Here is a 15314-nt window from a genome sequence, read left to right on the forward strand (position 1 = left end):
CTGGATTTTTTTTTTTTTTTTTTTTTTTTTTAAGTTTAATACACGTCTATTCCAATAACAAAAATATATTGTTGTACGAAATGAAATCGAAGCCGGACATCGTCGAGTGGTGTGAGGTGATGAAACTTCGGGTTATTCGACCGTCGCGCTTATTCTACGTGATATAATATTGTAACAAATACACGCGAGATGACGAAAAACGAAGATTCTATTTGTATGTTGTATTACACGTAAAATTTTTGCGAAAATCTCAAATAGCCCGATTTGTGATTCAAGCAGGACACAATTGACTCTGCGGAAGCTCCTGAGTCTTCATTATTTTTTCTCTCTCGCTTTTTTCGCTTTTTTACAGTATTTCTTTTTTTTTTAACAATTAATATAAACTGGTTAACGATAAGACCGCTCCTATAATTATTCTATAAACGTCTATCGTCTTTGTCGTGGACCCTTTTTTGGGCTTTGTATCTTTTTTCTCTCAGTTTTCTTAGTAACTATTATATTTTCGCTTTTTGTATTATTTTTGGAATTTGAAAATTATCCTCACTTTTTTTTGGAACAAGACTTTTATTACTACGTTTTCCAGACGAATGAATAAATTAACGAGAAAAATAACGAAAAAAATGTCCGCAGGATACATTGCCAAATTTTTACTCTTCCCCCTTTCTTTCTGTTTCTCGCTTTTACTTTGCAGAGTGTAGCTAATGACAATAAATTGCGTGAGTGTATATTTGATAGTTAATATCGAAGTTCCTATAACATTCAAGTTGAAAGTTGACTTGTAAGTAAATTTGAGGGAAAAAAACAAGAGTTTACATTGGCCAAACTTAAACAATAATGCCGATGACTCGAAAAAATTTCATCTTTCGTTTGCTGTCTCTTTTTTTGCTAAGAGGGTTGTAAGAGTCTGTGGTTTATCGCGGCAGAAAACGACAAAAAAGCCGCGGAGCGCTCTCTATCGAACATGTAATATTGGTATTTGTTTTGTTTGGTTTTTTTTATCTTTTATAAAACTCTTACGGAGCACGATTGAGCGTTTTACAATCAGCTAGCGTGTTATAGCTAATTCTAGACGTTACAAATAGCAATTTCTTTTTTGTTGTTTTTTTCAAACTTTTTCTTTACTCTTACGAAATGCGACGGATTGCCCATTCATTTTCGGTGTTCTCTTTATTTTCACTATTCGCCCTTCTGTCCAAAAAGCGAGTTGTTTGACTGCTTTTTCTTTAATTTTTGTCAAACCCGAGATAATCATTTCCGTTTGAAAGTTTGAAGAGACGGAAGAAGAAATTATTAATGCTTATCACGCCTCATTGGCGTCTTTCCCCGAACGTGCAAAGAACTTGCCTACATTCATATAAATACCCTTCTTATTCCCGAAGAAAAACCCCTGTTGTATGGGAGGCAAAACCGCAATTAATAATCACTTGTTAACTGTGTATGTGTGTGTGTGGGCGCGCGCATTTCACGGGTGCGTGAGTGCGTTGGCTACGCGTGTTCGTATTTACGAATAAACAAGACTGCAAGCCAATATTTCCACGATTTTCAAGACTGATCAATGATCTGCCTTGCTTGTTCGATTTTCAATCCATTTGCGGCGAAAAAACTCCCAAAAAGTCAGAGCGCTTATCAATATTTTATCGCAAAGATATTTTATGATTTCTCGTTACTTAGATGAACAAGATTTTTTGTGGGTTTTGCTGCCTTTTTTGGTGGCGAATTGCATTACTCTTTTTATTTTCATTCATTTTTCAACACTTTCTAGTTTTTCCTTCTCATTTTGCCAACCTTATCCAGACCAGTCCGAATCTTCCGAGTCTGAGAACACAAAGACCACTTCATCACGGTCGTCCATCATGACCCATTGATTATCACGCACCTCCAAGAAATTCCACAACAAGATGTGCTGCTGTAAGATATTTTTTCGTCGTCATTAAAAAAATATTCAAGATAAAATTCGTAATTTGTAAAACTGTTGCAAAATCAGCCATGGTCAGATGGAATATAAAATTTTTACAATTAAAAGATTTTTATAACAATTGGAAAACGACATATTCGATTAAATACTGATATTTCAACATCAAGCTCTTTCACTTCTGAAGAAATGATTTCAATGAAACCAGGCCAAAGTTGCCACATATTATCAAGGCAATCGAGATTGGAAGCAACGTGTACCTCGTAAAAGTCCCAATCATCATCAGAGGGTGGATCTTGTCGAACTGGTGGACCAACGTCAGTTTTGGTGCCATCCGGTAGAGCATGAAGATAAAAACATTTGTTGCCAAAGGGACATTTGCCACGACCTTTGTTGAAATATTTGCAGTCCTTGAGGCTCAACGCTTCTTTGTACTCGACAATAAGTTTTTCTTTTTCCTCTTTTGTATCGACCCAATACGTACTAGGACATACAAAGTCTGATGGTACACGACACTCGGGACAGGAACGTATGATTTTATTTTCGAATTGCGTTGCTTGTCGCCATTTTCTTATGCAACCGAGACAAAAACAATGATTGCAATTCGGCAGTATACCAAATCTCTGTTCCGCCGTTGATTTCTCCATTATCACTTCAAAACAAACGCCGCAAGATTTGTCACGACTTCGTTGTATTGCGAACGAGAGCTCCATGTCTGCTTCGTGCTGTTTTATACACGCCTATCATACAAATTTAAAATACATTAATTTTGGTTCTCCCGATATATTTTATCAATTAATGTAGAAAAACAATGATAACATTGATGAAAAAAATAAAATTTTTCACAAAGTAATTACAGCTTTTTCAATATGATAAGCATGTACTGAAAATTGAATGGTTGATTGATGTAGTTTAAAGAACGGTATTGTATACAATTGAAAAAAAGTAATGAAACAGTATTTGAGGTGATATTCACATTCGTATGTTGTTGCCGCAACTCATCGTTAAACGGATGAAGCGCAGCTCTGCCACACATTTCACACATGATACCATGAAGATAAGGGCAGTCAATTTTTTTGCATATTCCACTTGCTTCCGCATAAGGACACAAAGGCTCAGAAGCTGGATTTGACGTCTGTCCCGAACTGCAAACAGCCCTGGCATAAGAAGTTGGTGCTCCTGTTTTTGACGTTGATTCTTCAGCACTAACATTCAACCCACTTGTTCCAAAAGAGGGTACGAATTCCGGTGCTTTTACCCAATCTTCGGCAAGACGTGTTCCTTCCTTACTGCAAACGCATTTATGCATTTTTATTTATAAGAAAAGCTTTTTAGCCCTTGGTAGGTTATTTTTGAATGTGCGAGATTATTCTTGAAGCACAAAATTATTATATGAACGAACCATCAATGGTAAATAAATGAAAAATCTTACGTCTTGTCTAGAACGGATTCAGAAGAGGAAGAACTTGTAGAGGCACAGTCCGAGGTACCAACAGAAGATTCACCTCTGTTCAACTTTGAATTTGTTTTGGTGGTGTCTTCCTTGGCACCGTGTGCAAAGCGACAATTTGCACCAAATTTGCAACTGCCCCATTTAAAAAATCGACAAGTGGTCGATGGGCCAGTAGTTCGAGGCGGCGTATCGTTAGTATTGCCAACAAGAGTGTCATTCGAGGCTACTCTTGCATGATTGTATCGACAATTGTCACCTTCGCGACATATGCCATTTTTGTAATATCTGAAATACGATTTTGATTTGAAAATTCATGAAGTTTCCCAATTAATAACTATTTTTGTGACGAAAATGGCCACAGTAATGGTCTGATATCTAAATCCATTTTTCAAGGTGGTTAACAAAGGAAGATCCTATAGTATCATTAATATTATCGTATGGTTGAGTGAGCACGAAAAAAAATACAAACCGGCAAATAATGCTCTGTGTCCAATTGTCGGCCATTTGTGGAAGCACCAGAGCTCACGATTTGTTGATCCTCTTCCTCTCTCGAGGACGTTTCGTGAATCGTGAGTCTTCCGATTAGCAGGATCACAGTTTGTTTTGTCGTCGTTTTTATCAAGTTTTCGCAGAAATGCAAACGGCAATGAAACACACGAGGCTCCTCGTCAGAGATCCCTTGTCACGAAAAAAAGAATTCTCGTTTCGAGGGATCTCCGAAACTCTTCGTGTGCTCTTTATCAACTTCGATGGAAATTCTTATTCTCTCCCTTCTTCGTCTTCGAATAAAAAAACGGAACTTTCCAAGATCAGATGAAATTCTTGAGGATAAGAAGCTTGAATACAATAGTAATAACGAAATCTTGATTCTTTCTTTCACCGTTTATAAATTTGGGTTTGTTTTCCCAATAATAATAAAAGGCTTTTCTTTTCTCAATCACTCTCGCAGTTCGGTTTCTCTGTTTGTTGTGTCGTCTAATAAGCGCGCGCGCACACACCACGCAACTTTTTTCCCGAGCACATACACGAGTTTCATGAATGTATACACGAATACAAACACCAGAGAGAAAGACAGAAAATGTCAGACACGAGCTCAGCACGAGCTGTTACGAAGAGCCTTGTGGCATTATTATGTACTAACTCTTACTATAGTCACTATAGTATATATAGTGGAGACTTGGTGGAGACACGGTGGACGGTGGAGACACATGGGTAGCATGGGTGGCATGGGCTCAGTCGTGTCATCGTTAAAAAAAAAAGGCCGAAGCAAGCTCTCTAGGCATATTTACTTGTAGCACTTGTAGTATGTTTCACCGATTACAAGTGATTAATTTAGATATTTAAAAATTCAAATATCAAATTATCAGCGAAGGGACGCATAATAGTCTCAATTATCAGAGTATCAACAAAGTTTAGATTCAAGTTTGATGTTGCTTCCTGCTAATAGCTATACAGGCGAGAATTGGCTCGAGTGATTTATGTATTATTTATGCTCTTCTAGACGTCACGTAAAATCATTGAGCATTGTGAAAAATGTTTGAATAATGAAATAGTATAACGCAAAGTATCAAAGAGTAACAATTAGGTAGTAGCGTGGGAATGAATAAATTTGCAGGCAACTGTCAGTTTCAGTTCGGCTGCGGCGCTCTGTGTATACCTATATACTCATCTGTGTATACCCAAAGCAACCCAAAGTAACCGTTACGAAAAAGCATTTTGTGAATTTGCGGACAATTCATATTTTTCTGAGACAACTTCATACTGTATGAAGTAATTCATTCATTGTCCGTCGCTGCCTTTCAAGGCGCCACTTATCAGAATAGCAGCATATATGTGTATATATAATCATAATTGTAAAGTACATCGAACACAATGAAACAACCGTGTCTGACAAAACCACTCAGCATTGATGCAAAACCCGATACACTACATAAAAAAAAAAAATGACAAAGAATATTTGAGTCCCCAGCTAAATTGAAATAAATTTTTTGATCGAGAAATGATGAACCAATAAACTCACTTTCCAACGAAACGAGCATTCGCTAAAAAATACTATCCACTAAAAAAGATAAGTAAAAAATATAAAGTGTTAATCTAAAAGAGCCAACTTTACGCGATTGTCAATGTGTCACTTTGACTAATGTCACCCTATGCTAATCCCCGTGCTTCGAACGCTATTTGTTTACAAAAATGTATTTCCCTTCTGTTTTTGGTTAATCACAGCATTTGTGAGTGTCAAACCCCCAACAAGTTTGTGCAATATGATACAGTGAATAAGAAAACCATTTCCGAACTTTGTTGGAAAATCAATCATGCTAATAAGTAACCAGTTACAAGGAACACATTGTTAAATAACGTAATGGAACTTAAAGTGTGGGTGGAGGGTATTCAACGAATCGTATGCGGTGTCACCGAATTAACGACCTGCCAGGTACGCCATTTTTTTCTACAATAAAAATGCGATTAACCATTTTTTCAATTTGACTCTCCATAGTTTGGAACAAATAACGAGTCTTCATATTTTTTGTCGTTTAACGTTCCTTTTTTAATCATATCGTTTTATCATTGTTCTTGTGGAACACAATCGTTTTTGGTTCAAATGCAATCAACTTGAGATAATAATATTTATTCAAAGAAATTTTTAACTACCTCTCAACTCAGAAAACACTGAAGGAATGTTATTTGCTGTAATCACAGACCTAAAATCTCTAGTTAGCATAACCGGCTATAACACATTCAAATTCATCAACTATCAATTTAACTAAAGAAAATCATATATATTTGGGAAAATATTCTTCTGTATTTTCATAGAATAGCTAAACTTTCTTTGTCAAGCATGCATCCATAAATTCTGGACGAATAGTGAAGAAATACATGGGGCAATACAATGCTATCATAATAGAATTTGAGACCTTATTCTGTTATGCAAACATTAAATATAAGGTCAACACCTTATGAGATTCATGCATATATTTTTCAAGATTTGCTAAATGTTTTTCCAAGTTTTAAGTATGACGAACAAAAGTTCAGAGCTGGAACACTTCATACTTAGTACCATGAAATCTATTTTTTTTTTTTAATGACTTGTCAGAGTGGTACGAGTCTTTCAAATACTAATTCTTCATGAGATACTATCGTTTTCAGGATGTTGTTTATGCTCTTGCCCATGCTACGGCTCAAACTGGTCGATTCACATTGATCGAACGTTGGCGTTCCAATGAACGACTGCTGGCACCCCATGAGAACCCAGTCACAGTGAGCACGATTTTTATTAGTTTTCTTTTTATTATTTATCATTATAAAATTGGAACAGAAACTATTTTTAGATAAAAAGATATCAATTGCATTCAAGGATTTCCATGCTGCCAGGACATAATGAAGAGAATGTAAAAATTTAATCTCTCGATCCTTTGAATTCTCAATGATTTTTAAATTACTCCAACAAAATTCGTGTTTATACATGTTATGAATAGTGAATAATGAGATCTAATCTTTGTTTAGATATTGATCAAATGGGGAGAATATGCATCCGAAGTCCAGTTCATACTCCGTCGATCTTCTCCACACAGCAACAAGACGCAGAATAGCTCAGTAGTCGAAGGTACTCAGGGCAACCGATTTAGTGGAATGTCCGTACATTCGATTCAAGCTTCGACAGCTGGTCACTTGCACGATGACGCAAAATCTACCACACCAGTGGTGAATGTAGATGCTGGCCAGGGTATTCAAGAACGTAACTGTGACATTCGAAAATCTTTGACTTTTAATGGACTGCATGGTAATAATGCTGATAGTAATGTTAAGGTAATGTTACTCACATGGCTACTTACAGCTGCATATAAATGTATTTTAACCTTCCAAATTATATTTGTACTATAGTTTGATTTTGATTTCAGACTCAGGTTGAAAATATCGCCATTATTCAACCTACTTTGCAATCAAAAGCTAGAGTTTCTAGCATACGAAAATCTGCTCATAAAAATGTTCCATCACCAACAGGTATCCTCTCAAATGACGGTGAGTTTCTGAGATCAAATCCCCAAATTTGAATTGGCGATCCACACTAAGCATGCGACGCCTCGCGGATTTTTCTTGAACTGCTGTTGGAGTGCAAAGCAGGTGATCTGTCACATAATATATTAATGTCGTTAAGTGGTTTTTGGAGCAGTTATCAGAAAAAATGTACACATTCGTAAATTTGTCGAAGTTTTAAGTGCGACTGGTCCATGTTTCCAATGCTAAACCATGTACAGCTGTCAAAATTATATTCCAATAGCGTTATTTTTTCGAGGAACACGAGCGCCGCCGCCATCGGTAGTGTGGATCGCCAATATTTAGTATATTACACACCTAGGGAGGGAAAGTAGACTACTTCAAACCGCGGGCAGAATTGTCACCCGAGCCGAAGGCGAGGGTGATAAGCACGCGGTTTGAGGTGGTCTAATTTCACTCCCGTGGAGTGTATACGATTTTTCTGTCCGACGCAGGCGGAAAGTGGCAACTTTCGGCCCGCTGCGCTGCGGAGGGCTGAAAATAGATTTTTTTACTAGAAGTTTTTCACTCCAAAAATCGGGGTCATAAGTCGAGTAAAAATACTGACTCATGTTGAGATCATAAAGACAGTTTGTTATAAAAATTAAATACTGGAATTTTTTCAAGCAGAATTTAGGAACCATGTTTTGTTTTCAACAGGAAACGTATACTTTTCACGCAAAAAAGTTCGAGAGTTGCCTCCTTACAGAGATCCTCCAGGTCCAACATCTCCGGTGAGGACCCTGCCACCATATCGAGAGCCACCACCACCTTCTTCAAACAGTCCCAGTCGATTACAGTATCAAGGAGAGACGAATAATTCCAGTTCACCTCATCATAAAAATAATCAATCATCACCCAGAAATTCAATGAAAATAAAGCGAAATCTCAACCAGGTATATCTTGCAGCGTACACCAATAAGTTTTCGAGAAAAACGAAAATTATAATCTGTTTTTCTTTCATCACAGAATAAAGTGCTGCTTTTTTTTCCTTGAAATATCAAACGTCTCCGATATTAAAATATGATTCTGCTTATTAGTTATTTCTCTCACATTCGTCCCACTGATGGAGCAGCGCCGTGAAGAGCAAAACATGTTGATAATTGTTAATTGTTGATATACACTTTTCTGTAGGAACTTCAAGAAACTAACGATTCTTCGCAGTCGAGTTATCCAGCTGATCAACAAACGTGTATGGTGACGGTAGCCTATACACAACGATACGTTGAACTCATTCGACTAGTCAACAGGCAACGTGATACGATCAACGCTCAGCAAGCAGATCTTACCAAGGTGATGAGCATATGGTTTCTGTTTCATGAAAAGAGTTGCTGAACAAAAATGTATTTTTGAGAATGCATTTTTAAGTCATGGCGATAGATATTGACAACATTTTTTATAGTAGTTATTCACGATAGCTTTCGATACGAAATAATGATGGATTCTTCCGATTTTATAAAAAAATTTTAGTTCGATGCGGAAATTCTATACTGGGAAACTAAAAGCCGTGAGCAGTCTCACCAGATGGATTTTATTTCACAAGAAGTAAACCGGATGGAAACAAGTGGTCGTATGATCGAGGAACATGTACGAATGAGAATTTTTCATTGATGATTCGAAATCTTTTGTTGACGATTCGTGACGGTTCGAAAACTTTGCTTCTTACAGTTAAAAGAATTGGCACACACGGAAGAGGAAAGTGAAATAGTTCGACAACAAGAAAAAACTTTGAAATCCGAAATTACACTTTTACGATCGAAGCTTGCCAACTGTGAAACCGAGTTGCTACAATGCAAGAATAAGATGAGGTAGAGAGACACTCGACTCGTTGGTCTATTTAAATGATCAGTTATGATGACGGTCTCTAAAAAAATGTTCTCTCTGTCAGGCTCGTTATAGAAGAATTGGCGTTGGAGCAACACGATGTGAATCGCGAATTGGATGAACGACAAATTATGGAACGCAAGATGATAGGGGAATTAGAACGGCTACAGGAAGAGGTCGAGCATGCTAAACAATCGGCAGAATTATCGAGTCAGTGCGCAGAAGTATTAAAGTTCGAAGTCAGTAGTCTCGAGGTTATTATCAGTGAAAAGAAAATGCAAGTTGAGCGTTTGGTAGCCGATATGAAAGAAGCCAATTTGCAAAGTCTTGCTGCTGCATCCCAAGATGATCCAGCCAAATATTTACTGGAAGGTGAAATTCAATAAGACCATAGTAAAACGTTAGAAATGCATGATTGTAGGTTGTTCTCCATTCACATGATATTTTATTTTTATTTTAGGTATACAAAAACCGGGCAGTATGCGAAAAATCATCGGCTCTCCAAGACAATTGGAGACAGCGGTTCCAACGAGCAAAAATCCGCATGGTGTCTGGGTTTAAATTCAGAGTGATCTGTCACTCACCCTAACAATCGTGGCAATCGTTTTATCGCGTTGTACTGTTACGAAAATACCCAAACTCGCCATAATAATCAGCAGTAATGTTTCATCACTTAAAAATAATAGAGAATATTTGTTTTAATTTAAAGGATATACGATTTTATATGAGTTCACTAATAAATACTGCAAAAAGTCAACATGTCGATTGCTATTGTTGATGTTAGCTTTATGAATGTTCAAAATATCAGTTTAGACGGCACTTGGATCGTAATTTTGAAGTATTCACAAATTACCGACGTTTCACGAAAATTTCAGTGATTTATGGACTCTCGGTGACTCTCCGTTATATTTTTAGCATCCTTCGTTGTTCCTGACATGAATATTCAAGATCCGGTAGACTTTGCGTAGCTCTTTATATAATTTCAAACGAAAATGTTACTAATGTGAAGTTTATTGTGCACATTTATGTAATTTTTTCAAATACCCGTGTCAGCAACGTTCGATGTTAGTAATCGATTAAGTATAATTCGTTAAAAATGCTTCTTCACATTGGATTGTTACGTTCCATAGCTCGATTGTTTATTTACACCGTGTACGTGCACATATACCTTTGATCTAAGTGTGATATGTAGAGTAGAATTTAAACAAAAATTGTAAATATTTATTTACATTTGTGTTCACTGAGCTAGGATTCATTGCTTTTTATGATATAAAATCAAAATTTTAATTAATATTTAATGAAATCTGGTCACCAAACTCGATTTGTGAGAGTTCGCAGATTCAATACTTTACAGGTAATTTTGGATTAAAAATAAATAAAAAAAACGTCATTTTGTTTGCATTTACAGCGGAGTGTCAATTTTTTTCGAGAATTTAATGAACACTTCGATCATTATATTCACTCTCAATGTCTCTTCGGAACGTCTGTCATGTTTTCGTAAAATGTACAATATCTTTTAACGACATTGGGATTACACACCCGAATACTTTATATTTGTTGCAATAGATAAAACTTTGTAATACGTACCATGACATTTATATAAACCAAAAAAACGGATGTTTTCTATAGATTCATAAACTGGATGACCAACGGAATTGATAGTACATAAACGAAATGAGAAATAAATACGCAGGGACACGTTTCTACTATATTATTTATTTGCAAACTTCAATACTTCTGTACGTGTATATTTTCAATAAAAAAATGAAGATACAATTATATCCTACGGTTTCAAGAATTCCAACAGCGCTTCGAATTTCAGAATCAGACAAAACTTTACATTCTATTTCCATTATATTCTAGCTAGTGAATTCTTTTTGTATTTATTTTCGTTCGAATTGAACATCGATATATAAGATAGTAACAATTAGATAAAAGTTCTGGAAAAAATTTCAAAATACAAGAGAATCAAAAAATTCGTTCCTATAATTATGATAGAGAAGAACGTAAAAAATTTATATAATAATACAATGTTCACACAATAGATCAAGGCGAATACTGAATAATCTTTTGAAGCTTTTTCTAAACCTCTATAGTCATTGAAATTTTTATGCAATAATATATACTGTTGGAAAAATCTGTTCCGTTTTTTTCTTTATGTTCATTATTTTATTATAACGCATTATATAATAATAATAATAATAATAATAATAATAATACATATATTATTAAAACGCAGTATATTAATAAAAATATACATAAAGAAAACGCGCAATTTATTTACCGACCGAGATCAGCTGTTTTGTGTGTGTGTCATTTTTCCTGTGTGTCATACAGCTGAAACACGCGGTGTTGAGTTTTTGAATGAAACAACATTGAGTTGCTGATTCGAACCAGAACGATTCGAATAATATAATATAACCGTGTATACGCGTATGACAGTGACGTATCTCTCTTGATAGCTACATATCTCAGACTTGATTTTTCACGCCCCGAATGACTGGAGTTTCTTTTCCATTGTATTGTTACTTATTCAACACATAACCTCTTTTTTAAATACGTAAATACACAATTACCGTGTTCAGGTGTTCACAGTGATATTTAGTGACGTTTTAGTATAATCCACGTTTGAAGACTCAAAATATATAGTATTTCATTTCATTTTGAGTACTTTGATAGACTACCAATATTATTCAAGATGTGTGCAAAAATGGCATTTCAGCACCAGGCGGGCACTGTCATGGAGTGCCTGAGTGTAAGTTGACATTCTTTTTATAAATTGAATTCTCAGACATTCCAATGATATGCATTTCCACAGTAAATTCTTTGACATACATGAGTATTTAGGATTCTTAGAGAATACTTAGCACATAAAGATCAATAGCATGTGTTAACTGAATCTTTTCACAACTTTTATACTGGCACTTTTGTCTCTAATTGCAGATACCCATAACATTACACAAAGAGAGTGAATTTAACACAAATGGTGAAGAAGTGATGAAGTGTGGTTTCAAAATTGGTGGTGGTATCGACCAAGACTTCAGAAAAAGTCCACAAGGATATACAGATAACGTACTAAAATTTTTCAGAACTTCTGTCTATATTTCCTCAGTTCAGAATGAACTGATAAAAAAAAAATACAAATTCGTAATGTCTGAATGAACAAAAATGATTTATGGAATAAGTAACTATGCGATTTACTTCTCAGCAGTTCTGCTATGAAAATTCAATAATCTTGTCTATTTATAGAAGTTTTATTTCTAGAATATCAAATGGAGTGCTTGAAAATCATTGATTCACAAATTATATCCAAAAATACTCGAAAAATTATTTTAAAATAGTTTTTAAACTCACCCAAGATTCTCAAAAATGATCCTGAATGCATTGGTTGACTGGGTCTCTTTAGGATTTACTCAAAATTCATAATTATTGAAATTTTAACTGAATTTTTGTATCATGTTTGTGGTAAATGTGACTGCTATAATTAGTTTATAAAAAAAACAAAATCGAACAAAAATTTTTGCCCTCCCTCACACCCTTAAATTTAGTAGTTCAATTTTCCAGGGGATATACGTAACAGAGGTACACGAGGGTTCTCCTGCAGCAAAGAGTGGATTGAGAATGCACGACAAGATTTTACAATGTAACGGATATGATTTTACAATGGTGACCCATAAAAAAGCTGTTGGTTACATACGCAAACATCCTGTGTTAAATCTACTAGTCGCACGTAAAGGTGTAACAAGTACTTAAAGAGCATGTTTTTGGAACATTGCTGGAATGTTGTACTGAGCGAAGTGAAAACAAAAAATCCACCGAGTGGACCTTAAACTATGAATACCGTTTATAAGCAATTGTAATTGTTCCGATTTGTCGGCTGTACATTTACAGTATTAACCAACTGTTACGGCACAATCGGCCATTTTTTCGTTTACAACAAATTATTATATAAAACCAACTGTAGTTACCTTTAAGCGTAAAACTATCGATTTTTATTCTCGGAATTCATTGTACAATAATGCACAATTGTCTATACAACACCAAATTGATTAGCATTTGATTATCCTTAACGGAGCCGAAATAATTGAACTACTACCAAAAATTTATCAACGATAAGCTGTATCGTTGTCAAAGTGTATTTTGGTTTAGATTCTGACAAGATGGGCATATCTTGAGGCATATTTATTTGATAATATAACATTTTTTTCACAATATCTGATTGTATGATAAATTATAAGTTTGCCGCTTGAATATTATTGCATCAAAGTAAGATAAGTCCCTTACTTTTAAGTAAACAAATAACATGCTTCATTTATGAACTACTCCTCATTTTCCTCTTCCAAACTTGTGGAGCGTGTGATAAACCATTTCAAATATACTCAATTATTTATCGTTATACCGATCATTACATTAATTTGCTTATTATTGATTCATCTGATAATTACATATTTCACAATTGACCACAATCGATCATAAAATTAAACATTAAGCCTATTTATAAGTTGAGTATCCATAGCTGGTTCTAAACGTTTTTTGAGCACATGAATTTTCTTATTAGACAAACATATGATGTAACAGTGGTCCGAATAAGTGATAGATATCTTGTGGAAAACTTCATTTGGACGGAACGCTTGAAAATCAATTTTATCAGTCATTGTTATTAAACCAGCTACTACATTAGCAATCCTTTCGTTGTTTTCAAGCTCACCGCCAGACTGCAATCATAGTAATTTCAGAATTCAAGATCAATTTCATTTTCAATCAAGATAGTGAACAAATATAAATCTTATTTTTCATTGTTAAGGTCTAAGCAGTTTTTATTTTTTCAAAAATAATTACATAAATTTAGAAACATTAAAAGTAGTATTTTGGATTTTCATAAATCTGGTACAGAGCAGTATCACAGATTTTTTTACAGAATGTTGTTCATCAGTTTATTAGTTTTTGTTTCAAAACCAAAAATTAGTGTTGCAGAAATCTAATTCATCCTTAAAGTTTATCATGTTAAAAATAAAATTTCTTATGATCCATGGTGATACAAAAAGTATCAGAGTTTCGTTTAATATGCCATTTATTTTTCTCTCAATTGATTTTTCACATTTAATGTTTCAAATGTAGATATCTTTACAAGTGTTTTTTTTTGTGCCTTACCGTTAATACTGCACCATCTTCTGTGAGTATCAGATATCCTAATTGATTCGGTATTTTTTCCATTGACAACATTTTTTTAAGTGTAGAATCCAAAGAATTCAGCTCAATATCTCTATGTAATAAACAGAAATTGTTAAAAATATTATCAACACAAATTTCGGTGAAGAGGTTATTATCTGACAGAAACAATTGATATTTTTATTTCTATTATCTCAAGTATCGGGTTGCGGGCTTACTATTTTTTTTATTAGCGCACCATTCGATAATATCGTTGTAGACTGGTTGTAGAATTCAATATCAATGTATTTCTGACGTTTCCGTAGCAGCAGTTTTGGTTTCACTTTACGATGATTGACGTGTGGGTCGCTGATAAAGAATCCAGTATCCAGTTGAACCGTTGAACAAAAAAACTGCGTTTATGTGATTGTTTCTACTACGTCGGTGGTTTCTATACCTATACCACCTACTGAAACTTGGCTTGAAGAAGAGTCAGTCATCGGCGGCTCGATGGCTCTCACGTGACCAGCTCACCATCGAAGTCAACACCTCTCGTGGTCGAATCTTGCAAAATTCGAATTACTCCCGCGCGGCACTAATTTTTCGTTCGAACTGCTGTCTCGTCTTTTACACATTTTTTTTGTCGTGTTTTGTTTGATTCTCGATATATTGATGCACCAACGATTTTCCAACTCAAAACGATTCTTGGGCGAGGTTCAACATTCTTCGACTGCTTCGTTTGCTCCGAAAATTCGATCTGTTGAACAATCTGGAAAGTAGTTTAGCAGCTTTTGTCCCTCGAAAAAGATTTTTCAAGCCAACCAAGAAGACAACTTCAATTATTTTTTTTCCAGTGACTTCGATAATTACAATGGCATTTTTTGTCTATATAATGTCAGTGTGTTTCGTCTGCTGCATTTTTTTTCTGTATAAGCCAGGAGTCAT

The 15314-nt window shown here is 35.1% G+C and overlaps 3 protein-coding genes across 4 annotated transcripts; 2 read left to right on the top strand and 1 right to left on the bottom strand.

Moving 5' to 3' along the window:
- Positions 1-5: 5 nt before the first annotated feature.
- LOC122413301 (probable E3 ubiquitin-protein ligase makorin-1) lies at positions 6-4502 on the bottom strand. Of its 2 annotated transcripts, none has more exons than XM_043423570.1 (5): positions 3835-4502; positions 3345-3650; positions 2889-3201; positions 2173-2652; positions 6-1903 (listed from the first exon to the last, which is right to left on the bottom strand). In XM_043423570.1, exons 1-5 carry the CDS (start codon positions 3867-3869, stop codon positions 1787-1789), a joined length of 1251 nt encoding a protein of 416 aa, XP_043279505.1. In that variant the 5' UTR covers positions 3870-4502; the 3' UTR covers positions 6-1786. The 2 variants fall into 2 exon arrangements, with proteins under 2 accessions (XP_043279505.1, XP_043279504.1); XM_043423569.1 differs by having other exon boundaries at positions 6-1906; positions 3835-4500.
- A 733-nt stretch (positions 4503-5235) lies between these two features.
- RASSF8 (ras association domain-containing protein 8) lies at positions 5236-11000 on the top strand. The gene is made up of 10 exons (XM_043423562.1): positions 5236-5796; positions 6510-6620; positions 6867-7169; positions 7262-7382; positions 8058-8293; positions 8532-8690; positions 8868-8984; positions 9066-9205; positions 9286-9593; positions 9682-11000. The coding sequence occupies exons 1-10, from the start codon at positions 5725-5727 to the stop codon at positions 9780-9782; spliced, it is 1668 nt and encodes a 555-aa protein (XP_043279497.1). The 5' UTR covers positions 5236-5724; the 3' UTR covers positions 9783-11000.
- A 533-nt stretch (positions 11001-11533) lies between these two features.
- LOC122413316 (tax1-binding protein 3 homolog) lies at positions 11534-13617 on the top strand. Its single transcript, XM_043423589.1, has 3 exons — positions 11534-11976; positions 12165-12293; positions 12786-13617. Exons 1-3 carry the CDS (start codon positions 11920-11922, stop codon positions 12972-12974), a joined length of 375 nt encoding a protein of 124 aa, XP_043279524.1. The 5' UTR covers positions 11534-11919; the 3' UTR covers positions 12975-13617.
- The last annotated feature ends 1697 nt before the right edge of the window (positions 13618-15314 follow it).

This window comes from Venturia canescens, chromosome 7 (genome assembly GCF_019457755.1).
Source record: "Venturia canescens isolate UGA chromosome 7, ASM1945775v1, whole genome shotgun sequence".
NCBI lineage: Eukaryota > Metazoa > Arthropoda > Insecta > Hymenoptera > Ichneumonidae > Venturia > Venturia canescens.

Bases quoted from the DNA above. Each gene is read 5' to 3' on its own strand.
- LOC122413301 (XM_043423569.1), bottom strand. From the start codon at position 3,869: ATGGCCGACAATTGGACACAGAGCATTATTTGCCG. The intron at 3,202-3,344 runs GTAAGATTTTTC...ATGCGTTTGCAG, and splicing joins GAATCCGTTCTAGACAAGAC to TAAGGAAGGAACACGTCTTG. The intron at 2,653-2,888 runs GTGAATATCACC...TTTGTATGATAG, and splicing joins TGCGGCAACAACATACGAAT to GCGTGTATAAAACAGCACGA.
- LOC122413316 (XM_043423589.1), top strand. From the start codon at position 11,920: ATGTGTGCAAAAATGGCATTTCAGCACCAGGCGGGCACTGTCATGGAG. The intron at 11,977-12,164 runs GTAAGTTGACAT...CTCTAATTGCAG, and splicing joins CTGTCATGGAGTGCCTGAGT to ATACCCATAACATTACACAA. The intron at 12,294-12,785 runs GTACTAAAATTT...TCAATTTTCCAG, and splicing joins CACAAGGATATACAGATAAC to GGGATATACGTAACAGAGGT.
- RASSF8 (XM_043423562.1), top strand. From the start codon at position 5,725: ATGGAACTTAAAGTGTGGGTGGAGGGTATTCAACGAATCGTATGCGGT. The intron at 6,621-6,866 runs GTGAGCACGATT...ATCTTTGTTTAG, and splicing joins CCCATGAGAACCCAGTCACA to ATATTGATCAAATGGGGAGA. The intron at 8,985-9,065 runs GTACGAATGAGA...TGCTTCTTACAG, and splicing joins GTCGTATGATCGAGGAACAT to TTAAAAGAATTGGCACACAC.